The sequence below is a fragment of the Lepisma saccharinum genome, chromosome 11 (genome assembly GCF_977018435.1).
Source record: "Lepisma saccharinum chromosome 11, izLepSacc3.1, whole genome shotgun sequence".
NCBI lineage: Eukaryota > Metazoa > Arthropoda > Insecta > Zygentoma > Lepismatidae > Lepisma > Lepisma saccharinum.
Genome location: NC_139239.1, coordinates 35,931,270 through 35,944,155, shown reverse-complemented (window position 1 = coordinate 35,944,155; position 12,886 = coordinate 35,931,270). Strand labels below are relative to the sequence as shown.

Here is a 12,886-nt window from a genome sequence, read left to right as displayed (position 1 = left end):
GGCGCGAGAGTTTCTGCTGTCGGTGGGCCACTTGATGGCTGTGAAAGATTTGGGTCGGCAACATCTTCAATAAAAAAAAAAAGGATTTTGATATTAATATTGTTATTATGTGATCCAAACATGGATGTATTGTCCAGTATAAAACGGTTTAAATAAGGGAGTAAAAACATGTTAGACAATATCATACTTTGCATTGAAACCGTGTTAAAATTTAGGTTACAATTATATTTAGCAGAATGGTATAATAATAATAATAATAATAATATATTATAAACTAAATGTAAAAATGTTTAATTAAACATATTTTTGTCTATAGTTTGCGTTCTGTTAGTTGCTAAACAAGATAAAATATGGTTACGATTAAAATTACTAGACAAGCACTATTAAAGAAATCACTTCCACATAAAATAGAAAAACATACTACTACTACTAGAGATTGCTGAAAAAAAGTCATCTAAGCACTTTATTATTTATTTTACTTAGCTTTTTTGCTACTTTTCGGTAATCGCGAAGATGAGGATAAGTGATGATGAGATGAAATTGATGAAGGGGCACTTACAAAAAATACCCATGCCCAGGTTAGAATTCGAATGCGGGGCCCCTGCTGTCGTAGCGGCCTGTGCTAACCACTCCGCCACGGAGATCGACTTACTTGAGATGTTGAAAATGAAAAATTTCATGAGCCTTAATACATATTATGTTATCTGTTTTGCAGATAGTGCAACCTACAGAACAGGATGAAATTCTACAAGGATCGAGGAGGAATCGTTCTTCTGCTGCTACTTATGCTATGTGTGCAAATAGAGAGTAAACAACACGGAAAAGTACTACAGTTTATAACAATTGAAAACAATGGTATGTATGTGAATGTTTGCACAATGATATCTATTTTTATTTAATCTTTATTTTTCCAAAGGAGAACCTTCATGGTGGAATATGATCCTCGGTCTTTGTGATATGCATCAATTGTATATGCCTTTCGATATACATATTTTTGCCCATTTTGACATTGGTAAATGAAACTAAAGTATGTATAGATTCAGATCATCCTTCCTTTTATTTCGAAATTCCATCTGACAGGACAAATTGTTGGGTACGAAATCCGGTGATAATTTTTCCGCGTAGATGGTGCAAAACTGGTACTCAACTAAAAAAAAATATGTGTAACTTAAATTATTTTCCTTGTTTACATTGTAGGCTCTGTTCAAAAGCATTTACATTGCAAATTACTTGATTGGCTAAAGATTTCATGCATAGCCAGCGAGTTTCTGATTACAAAGTATTAGCTATTACTAATTTCTTTACTTTCTCTTTTGAAACATGTGATCAGTATTAATATGGATTCCTGTTTCGCCGAATCCCCTTTCGCCGAATGCCCCAGAGACAAATACCTCACCTAAGCAAATTTTTTTCAGCAAAATGGGGATTCCCGTTTCGCCGAATCCCCTTTCGCCGAATATTCTGAGGCATGGGAATTTTCCCTCTGCCGGGAAATTTCAGGAACTGAAAGGGAAATAATATTTCAACCAAGTTACAAACTCATTATTCATTTTCATTGACGATGAAAGTGAATGTATACTAGGATTAGATAATCGCATATCAGAAACTCTTTGTAAATGCAAAGAATGTTATATTTTATTGTTTGCAAAGGGTAGCGACGCTAGATTTATTGTGGTGAATTAAATCATAACCATAACATTTCTTCTTCCCAACTCTTTTCTGAGAAAAATGTCAGTAAAGAATCTGCTGATTTAATTAATTAGGAGTGTAAGCCTCAACGAAGGAAATCCTACCATCTTCCTTGGAACTTATGAATGATAAATGTGGAGCAACATTTAAATATTGAAACTCAAATTGATCCCATTGCTTGAAATTTCCTGAGTTCTCAATGATCTCATGAACATATATTTCTCAAAACAAGAGGCACCAAATATGTAATTTTATACTATCATGTTACAAGCGGCGAGTGAAATAAAAAGAAACATATGTTAGTGAAAATATCATTTTAATGGTTATATTTCAAAGTGCAGAAGCAAAGAAAACATCCTAATTACATTCATTCTAATACAAAACAATAAATTTTACATTTTATTAAAATTTTATGAAGACAATTAAGCACAAAATAAATTCTGATACCCTGAAGAAAAGGGTTAAGTAATAATCAGAACTTAATTGTAAATAACATCATCTTTGATTATATTAACAAATCAACTAGTTAGGAAAAATATTAACAAATTATCGTTTTATATGAAACTTACAGTAAGTGTAATTCTGCTAATTCATGTTACTTTTGTATCGTAAATTGTTATCATCTCGTGTATTTGAAAAGAATTCAGTCTAAATTATTTTTAAAAATATTTTCTGCTGCTGGTGTTATTTGAATGTCAAATTGCGTTAGGTTACTATAAAAGTGAAAACAAAGTTTAAAAAAAGTATCGATAATGAAATATTTGCAAAATTCCTAAACGTAAAATTAACAAAGAAACAGATGAACGGAGAAGACCATGCAATACTGAGTTGAATAATGCTTGCTCATAATAAAATATTGTTGGTTTAATTAAATGAAGAAGACTTGATGAGGAGACAGTAGTGGGAAATAATTTTTGAAGGGCCCTTGATTGGAAACCTATTGATTGTTATTGTTTATTTTTGTGGAACATTACAATTAGTCCATGAGCGAGGACCTCAAATTTAGGCGATCGGTACCACTAGGGGGGATGAGTTCTCGTATGATTTTCTTGCAAGGTGTGGATGCCTGGAACTGGAAAATGTGTGATATCATCTCATAACTCTTTGCTTTTTATATAATATGATTGAATTAGTAACCATAGCCGAAAAAGAATGGTTTTTCATATTTTTATAAAAAACATATAAATTGATTACAATATTTAAATAAATAAATTTAATTTCATCAGACTTATAACATTCAATATTATTTTATAATAATTGTAACTATTAAGTGTAATAATATTAATATAATTCTTATAATAATAATAAAACTCTATTATATTGCTTAGGCCTATATATTTACATAGATTAAATGCATAAGTTTTACTTACAATTTTCAATAATAATAGTGACTAACAGTAAGTCTTAAATATGCATGTATGTTATAATTTAACATAAACAAAATTTTATTATTTACATTCATAATCATCATCTTCTGAATAGGTGTCATCATTACTCATTGATTTTCACATGTGGGGTAGTCGACACTTGTCAGTGCACCTGATGTTATTTAGAAAGAAGACGAAGTTTGAAGTTTCTAATGAATTGGTTGGTTGATTGATTTGGTATTTCAAGTCCACTTTATGCACAGTAAGCTTAATTGGGACTGGACCTACAGTTTAAAGTGGGATCCGAACCACTTTGTGCCTGCACCGGGTATCGAACATGGGACCCCTTGATTACAAGGAGGTTACGCTACCACTGCACCATCGGGGAGACAGTTTTTAATGGAGTTGCAGGCTAGTAGATGATCTAACAGAGTTTAAGATACTGGCTGCCATTCCATCCAATTCATTACCAGCTCCTCTGCTCCATCGTGTTTTTTTCAATGTCCACCTTCTCCCACTTGGTCTAGGTGTACGTGCATTCTTTCTTTCTTTCCTTCTTTCTTCTAGAGAGAGAGGGGGAAGCAAGGTGAGGAGAGAGGGAATGTGCTGAGTTACCAGTTGAATCATGCTGCGGCCCTGCTTCTACAGGCTACAAGCTGGCCAGTCATAAGGTCGGATGTTGCACAAAGATTGCTACTGTGTTTGCATAAGGTTTCATGTTGTTTTTACTGTAGTCCAGTAACATACAACAGGTTTTATCCGTTGTTCTAGCTTTCACTGAAATGTGCCAGACAGCGTTATTCGGTGGAATGCTTCAAATGTCTATTTCACCCTTCTTTGCACAGAATAGATGATGACATGTCATGTCATTCACACAATGTAGGGGAAGATTTTGAAGCATACAGTAAGCACGAGAACTACAATTTGCCCATTACTATTTAATTGAGATTATATTGATCTCCGAGGCTGCGAAAATGTTTTCTGTGTTTGTCTGTTGGCAGGAAGGATGCACTTACTTTTCCTTTTACTGCAAATGCATATGGAGACTTATCATATCTCAAAAAACATTTTGAATAAGAATTGAAGCTATTTTCTTAACGTCAAGAACCCACGTGGGTATTTTAGTACTATATTTCAGAAACAATTTAACCGTGATTCTTTCATGGAATCTCAAGCACACAATACGCACATCTGTGTCATCTGAGCCTCTCATTACCGCTTCATAACTCTCATTAGCAGCGGCAGTATTCACCAACAAATTACCATATCTTCTTCATGTTTGCTGTTGAGATAGAGCACTTTGGGGCTACCTTCAGAGTGATGTTCCATCATTTATCTCCACAGTTCGCGAAGTGTTTTATTCAAAAGATTTACATAATGTTCTGGTTTCCTACATTCGTTAAAAAGAAATGCAATTAGAGTTGTTTTATTCATTACGTGCCTTAGGAATTTCCTTAACTTTCTGACAATCTGGGAAGATGAGATGCTCTATGGCTGATGCCCGAGTTCTTCCGATGTGATTATCCTTTCGGTGTTTATAGACGTCTCATTGAACGTATAAAACGGACATCGATTCTCGGACTAGTATTTTCTTCTGGAATGCAATGGACAAGGCAGACAGACCTCACCAAAGTTTGTCTCCTCTTCCTTTTACTCTCTGAATAAGAGCCATGCCATCAATCACCGTGGCTGAATTTCCAGATATTTCCTCAGGGGGATAACATTTTTCTGCAAGTATGTTTCTAATGCCCATGATAATGGTTCTAAGAGAATGCCCATTTGAAGATTCCGATTCTGTGCTGTCGCAATAATTCGACCAAATAGTGTCTTGTCTGATAATTGACCCGCCATAACTATCCACCGCCTCCTTCATGGATCAAGAGAGGAACAGAAAAAACTAGACGAAAACCATGTACAGCCGATGTTTATGCAACTAAAAGAACATTCAGAGAACAGATACAGTAGAGTATGAATTAGTACAGGTAACAGAAAGACCCTACAGTCGCTTGGACCAATGCTCACATGATGTGCGTCACTATAGAGCAATGTGTGTACCAATAGAGCAGCTCAGAAACGGACATGGTCTCAGCAGTAACTCACCCCTAGTATTGTAATCTCGAACGGCCAACACCGCTGCACATCTGTGTTGCATGAACTCGATGAAGTGATCGATGAGAGCTTGGAGGATTCTTCGCCACTCTTCACTTGGGCATTTTCAGCTCTGGAAGAATTGAGGGAGGTGCCATCCTACCTAGAATGCGTCTGCCAAGTGCATGTCAGACATTCTCTATGGGATTTAAGTCCAGTAATCACGGTGGCCACTCCATATTCGCAATTCCTTCGTCCTCCGGCACGTTGTACACTAACAGAACTCTGTGAGGACGAGCATTATCGCCTATGAAAAGGAAACGATCACCTATTGCATCTGCGCACGGCATGGCAAGAGGCCTGAGGTTCTTGTCCCCATATCTAAGGGTCGTCAAACTGCCATTTCCGTACGTCCCACAATTTTCATTCCAACTCACAAAATCGTTCCACCACCTCTATTTTAGAATGTTTCTTGAACAAAAACAGGGTTATAGCGTGTTCCACATTCCCTCCAGATTAGGCGCGTCTATTGTAACTCATCGGAGAACACCGCTCAACCCCATTCCTTGTGGCCCCAATTGCGACGTTCCTCAGCCAATTTTCCACGGACTGAAAGCTGTACGGTGATGGAACACACACCATGACTCTATATGCACAGAGGCGATCTTTATGAAGGCGATTGCAGACAGTTTGAGATTATATCTGCGCCCTATTGCTGTGAGAATAGCATATTATAGTTTCGTTGCATTCTGTCGTCTGTTCCCATCGGTTGTTAACGAGAGGTACCCGTTGTTTCTTGCTGTTGTTGCTCGCGGACGACCTTGACCTTGCCGTCGTCGCACATTTCTTGTTGTTTGGAACCGAATATACAGGCGAGAAATGGCATTGAGACACTCCAAGGGCTACAGATACCTCTCGCTGTCTGTCCAGATTCCATCCTTCCTATGGTTCTCCACGCCATTGATTCAGGTAAATCGCCCTTTAGAGGCATTGTACCACTTGCCCACGTTTCTGAATGAACTCTTACACTGTCCTTGGACTGCTACGGTCATACTCACAGCTGCGCACTTCAGTTGTTAATTCAGAGATATCGGCATTAATGATGAACAAATAGCCAATTGACTCCAGTAATGGTGTTAGATACCAACTTGTCAATTAAATTATGAAAATATTCACATGTTTTAATTAGTGTTAATATTATAATCTTAATTATTATCATCATAATTATTAATTTAGATCAGAATTACTGTAATTGTCATTTCTAATAGTAAAAGTAAAAATAATAAAAAATTTCAAAACTTTCCATTTACATCAAGGTTATCTGAGGAGAGTGGAGTGATAACACCAGAAGGCAAAGAGTTATGACATGCTATCACATATTTTCCATCTCTAGGCATCCCAACCTTACCAAAAAAACATATTAGAACCGTCCCCCGGAGTGGTACCGACAACTTGCCTTGCTCAAGGCCTAAATGGATGCTACAGCTCTTAAGATATTCGCACCCTTCTCTTAAGATCCAGACACTTCAATTCCTTAATAAAAACATAGTATTTGAAAAATGAGCAAATATTTTGGGGGTGAACTCGTTATGAACAACTCAATGAATCACGATGAAAAAAATTAGTAGTCCCCTGATAGAAACTCTGATACCTGTGAAAAGCAATAAGAAACCAAAGACATTAGGGCACTCATAAAATCCGAGGCTGTAAATAGCGATTGCAAAATTTAAAAAGGTGCGCTTTGGCCTCAAACACCTCAAATTTCCCTGTGGAGGGAAAGTTTCATTCATTCAAAATATTCGGCAAAACGTGAATTCCCCTTTCGCCGAAAATGTTAATTAGGTGTGAAATCTGATATAATGTGCCTCTAGGCCATTCGGCGAAAGGATATTCGGCGAAATAGGGAAGACACGTTAATATGTTGTCTTCCTTAAATTATTTAATTTTTACTAATTAAGTTAACTGAAATTTGGTTTCAGTTTAACTTGTCACGCCCGGAATAAAAGAGAATGTAGCGTACTACTTGAAAAATTAAGGAAGATTGCTAAACTTGAAAACAGTTTATTCGTGGTTTCATTTCAAAACGATTGATATGAACCAGTACTGATGCGATGATGATTTACAGGCATATCAAGATAATTTGCTGACCTATTATTAAGGCTAGGATTTTCATCACTTTGCACATATTTTGTCACCGTGAAGAGAAAACACAATGTAGCAATTCAATTCTACCACTTCAAGAATCACAATACATTTTGTTTCATGCCGACGCTTTTTCAATAGAGAGTTACTTTCCAGCCACCCTGTAGTTTACCCATAAAGTAGATGTATGAGAAAACTATGGATAAAAAAGTTGTGTTTGTTAGGGTATATTTATTAGAATTTTATGCAATAAGTGCATTTTTATCTTGCACATTTTGATGATTTTAAGTCCTAGTTTTAGTTTTACTTATTATTATTATTGTTGTTGCTCTTTGTATCTACTGATTTTCATCATTTCAGAAGCAAATGCGATTTCACACAACAGGCCAATGTCCAAAGAAATGAATCAGACTGATTTTATTATTGGTTTCAACAACGCAACCTTGAGGATCCAGAGACAACGATTGGGAATGCCGTGCTCCTGTGAAAGCTTGACATGTGGCTGTTGCGCCAATATGACGATTGAAACATTTGGCTTCAGACAATTGGGTATGTATTGATGTAATTTTCTTTAACGTTTGCGTAAAACATAATTACTTATTGAAACAACGAAATAACAACTGTTTCTAAGTAGGGGAACCTGTTCCTAAAATGACATACGGTAAGGAAAAAATGCTGTAGCAAGTGTATTAATTGCAACTCTTTGTTTATTTTTTACATATTAAGAACTCAAAGCATTAACTTTTATATGGTACAGTTAAAAATAATATATGTTATGTTATATGCTCTTTACAAAGGTTTTTTGAAAAATGCAACAGTGTGTCATTTTACCTGAGGTACATAGATAAAATGACATACCCATTTATAACACGTAATTGAATCTTACATACCCATTCATATAACACGTAATTGAAACTTTTTACTTGCATAAATCGCAAGTAAATGTCCTTGATGTCTTTGGTACACCAGCACACTCATTGTGCGCCCACATTGAACTTTGTATGCACTTCAGCCATGTTTCCTTAGGTTTCGAATGACTGAATAAGTCGTTGCAATAGATGCATTGCGCGGTGTCGTGTCGTTTGCGCCGAGGCTTCTTATCGGTTCATTTCCGCCGTGACATATGTCAAGACCATCCGTGGCTGGTTTTCCCACAATCCAGAGTGTCATCACCGCCGCGCGCACGTGTCTTTATGGCCACATGGTGCATAGTGCATAAAGTGGACTTAAAACATAAAATAAAACTTGTGTTGATGACGATGCACAGCTGTGTTTACACTGAAATGTTAAACCTATCCAGAGTGTCAAATATGACTTTTCTTTACTTATTTCAAAAGACGTTACACAGGATTACTTGTATCAATTTTATTCCACAACAGAAAATACATAAATCAGTATCAGCTTATTAACTATTAATCATTTATCGTTAATCGTCAAAACACATTGAAAATACAGTATTGTTAAAATATTGAAAGCATTCTACAAGTACTACGTAAATATACAGTTTGGAAGCAACGTAAATGTGCCAGTCTATTACACTTAATTATTATACACTACATAAAATCGTCAAAAACATTATAAATACAGTGTAATCTTTTGCAAACGTTATATAATTAATAGCTACGTATATATAAACACAATATTTCAATACACTTGCACAACAACAATACAAACGTTATTTGAATTCTTGTAGGTATGCAAATGCTCGAAGGCATTCCACGCGTTGTTTCTATCATTTCCATATTCTCAGCCATCTTGTCTCTCTCAAGTCTCAGTTTTACATAAATACTAATTTCCCAATGTATATCCCTCATATATACTTTCATCTTACATTCACTTACCAATCACCCTCCTTGTCAATCACTCCGGATTGTGGGAAAACCCACCAAGGAAGGTCTTGACATATGTCGCGGCGGAAATGAACCGATAAGAAGCCTCGGCGCAAGCGACACGGACTCGCATTGCGCATCGTCATCACATGTAGCTCAGAACCATCATCGTCATTATCATCAAACTGAAGTTTAATATTGGCTTGTCGAGCTGCCCGTCTTGATTCTAATACAGTAGAGCGTCGATTATCCGAAGTAATTGGGGGACATGGGTGTTCGGAAAACTGGTTTGTTCGGATAATCGAACTGTACATGTTTATTTGCCGTAAACAGCATCATCTAGATCTGTGTTAGTGGCGAGCTTCGTAGTTTTACGGCTTGTTGATCCATCAGTAGAATCAAGCATAGCTATAAAATTTGCTATGCTCGTCTGTTGTTTTTTTATATCCGTAATTGTCGACTTCCCCACCTTGTACTCATTGGATAAAGTGGTTGCAGATTCACCTTCTTCTAACCTTTTAATAATCTCGTACTTGTCCCTCATAGAAAGGACAACACGTTTACGTTTAAGCATTTTGTATCGTCAAGTTCACTTTTTCACGCAGCAGCACACAAGTGGTCGTAACAGAGAACAGAAGGTTACTGTTTGCACCGTGAGAAGCTCTTCTTGGGGGCGCGCAATCCTTCAAACTGCGCGGAGCGGCACGCCTCAACTCTAAGCTGGCGCAGCTGTTGCTGTGAACAGCTTTGATACTGCCGCTACTTCTACAGCCAGTGCCAAACCGACAGAAGTGTGCTGATTGTTGAAACACAGCGACTGGCGGCTTGGCCGGTCAGCAGCGCCTTATGAAGGCCCCATTAGAAGCAATGTTCCGCCAGCGGTGGCTCAGTGCGGCGACTACTGTGGGAAACTTGGTTTGGGAGTGAGGGGGATGATGGACGGTAGGGTGGGAGAGTAACAGGTGCGAGCGAGTACACAGTTCGGTTAAGCGGTCGTTCGGTTGACCGACGTTCGGATAATCGACGCTCTACTGTAGTTTCTTCTCTGCAACTTTTGTCTTCACTTCGGCGAGATAAGGGCTACCTGTTAATACTTGTGGTCCCTCATGCTTCCTTTTTCTGGAGGACCTGGCCTGGGATGTAGAGGGCAGTGGTGATATGTCGATTGGTCTGAGAAATGAGGGTAATGAAGTTGCAGTTACAGATGTGGTACCACAAGGTGATGGCATTGCAGATGGCGGAGGAAAAGATTGTGCATTTCGGTTACAGGAGTCAAAGCTGGAAATGATGCTCCAACCACCTGCTTGTTTTTCCCCTGCACTCTCATCCGTAGCGTAGCCTGGGAACGCAGAATGTCTTGGATGCACGTTGCCAACCCATTTCTCCATTGTTTATTGCATTTATAGCACGTTGCATAGTGCCCTTATGCCATGACTGTCTGTCAGTTTTTCTTACGTAATAATAATAAAAGAAAACATTTTCAGTCTGCTTTCCATAATGTCTACAATAATTCAGTTGCAATAGTGATTTATTTAATTAACTGTAGCCATTACTGGTATTATTTACACATTGAACAACTTTCAACACTTACATATTTTACGCCTTGGAAATAATAGAATTCCTGTTAAATGTGTAGGTCCACAAAAATATTTACTCTGATAAAATGATATACTATGTCATTTTATCCTAGTTAAGAGTATGTCATTTTACCCTCTGTCATAACCTCAAACAGGTGTGTAAATGCTCGCGTTTATGAATACTTGCAAGATTTTACAATGGGTTTATAATATGCACAATATAACTAATTCCTTACCTTATTTATACAAATGTTGGCCCGCTTATTGTAATTGTAGAAATCTGGCATCAAACAATGATCACCTCAAACTTTTACAACTCCGTATTTAAGGATTACGCTCCTGTTCCGAAATCCTTTACACAATGGCACCGCCACTCATACAGGTTCTTTGTTGTCTACTACAGTACACAATCAGAGACTGAAAAGTACTGCCCCTTGCAGCAGTAACGAGAAACTTAAGGTTGTAGTGTTGCCCACGGGACGAGACGGGACGAGACTTTGGCCTGTCTCATCTCGTCCCGTGGAAATGCCGTCTCGTCCCGTGCCTCGTCTCGAAAATATTCGTTTGTCTCGACCCGTGTCTCGTCTCGAAGAGCTTTGTCCCGTCTCGTCTCGTCTCGTTTTGTCTCGTCTCGTCTCGTAAAATTAATGTAGAATATCATGCCAACAAAAGTTAAGAGTGGGAAAAACATTATTCCCTAAAGTGGGTTAATTCTTTAAAACATTTTGTTCACTGTACAGTCAGATAAAATAAGGTTTGTTAACTACAAGGACATTAATATCTAGCCTAAAATAAAGTTTGTTGATTGCCAATAGCAGATAGTTTATGGAATCTGCCTTGTATTTCTGACGTCGATCCACTCTTTAACCATCGTACCCTAATAGAGCTTTCACACCGAAGAAACACGCAACAGCAGACAATTCGCACGGTGGGGTTGTAATCTTACAAAGTTACAAGCGACACGAACGAACTCCTTCCGTCTATAGGCAAGTATTCACCGCATATGCACCAGCAACAGACTGAGGCGGCACACCGCACGATGTTAAGAAAACGACCGAGTTTCAGCTACACGTGCAGCTTGTATTGCTTCGGTTCGGAAGGTTACATTTACTGAAGTTTCGTTTCCAACAGCCTGTTGCTTTAGTCTGCGAGCTCCCTGAAGTGAGCGTTCAGAGCAAAGTGACAAGCGACACGGTAGTTTCACACTGAAGCGACACGGGCCTCTTCAGTTTATAAACAACTCCCCCGCGCATGCACAAACAACAGTCCGAGAAAACACAACACACGGTATTCATAAAACGGCCTCATCGGTACAACACGCAAGCGACAATCGACATGAGCAGTTTCTTGAGTCGCTTCGGTTCGAAAGATTTCATGTAAGGGAGATTTGACACCGAAGCAACAAGCGACACGCAACACATGCTGCTTGGGAACGAGCCCATCAACAGCAACATTGCACACCGTAGCGGCACGAGAGGCTGCACAAGCATGCCTTCGGTTGGTGGAATCCCCAAGCGACACGGGAGTATCGCACCGAAGTTACAACCGACACAATCTCATTTAGTCTATAAGCGGGCATTCCCCGCGCATGCGCTACCAAGAGACAGAGGCGACACGATACACTATAACTATTAGAAAACACCCAATTCTGAGTGATACGCAAGCGACACGTGCCGCTCGTCGTGTCGCTCTGCTACGGAAGGTTGCATTTATTACTGAGTGTTCATTTCCAAGCCGCAGATGCCGCTTGTAGCCTGTCTCAGGATTATTCTTACTCCTTTGGCTTCTGGTAAGATATGTTATTCACGTCAACGCACAGTACTCGTATCTAAAACCCGAATCACACGGAACTGGATTTCCTGTACGAATGCCGTGGTTTGCGCTGGACTGGCTACCCATTTGCTTGTTTTCGCCTCACACGATATACTTAATTGTTTTGTACCGTACTTGTCGATAGACTTTTGTTCCCATAATTCATTGCGCAGAGCAGACAATCTGTAAAGATGGGCAAGCAATTTGAAGAATACTGCTTTGTGCTTTTATTAAAAATTTAAAAAGAAAAGCATGGACTAGAAATTGGCTCGAAAAAAATATGGTAATGAATGCGTACCGAACAAGCTTTTTGATGAACATGCGATTCGTAGGACTCATTCAAAAAAAAAATGTCACGTACACATCTCATCGCTTTGCATAA

At 38.4% G+C, this 12,886-nt stretch overlaps 1 protein-coding gene across 1 annotated transcript in view; it reads left to right on the top strand.

Moving 5' to 3' along the window:
- Positions 1-12,886, top strand: part of LOC145995202 (uncharacterized) — a 79,218-nt gene that overhangs the window by 30,226 nt on the left and 36,106 nt on the right. The window contains exons 2-3 of the mRNA XM_083131762.1: positions 716-855; positions 7,647-7,835. Of these exons, the coding sequence (XP_082987888.1) occupies positions 738-855; positions 7,647-7,835 (307 nt within the window). The 5' untranslated portion in view covers positions 716-737. The remainder of the gene's footprint in view (positions 1-715; positions 856-7,646; positions 7,836-12,886) is intronic.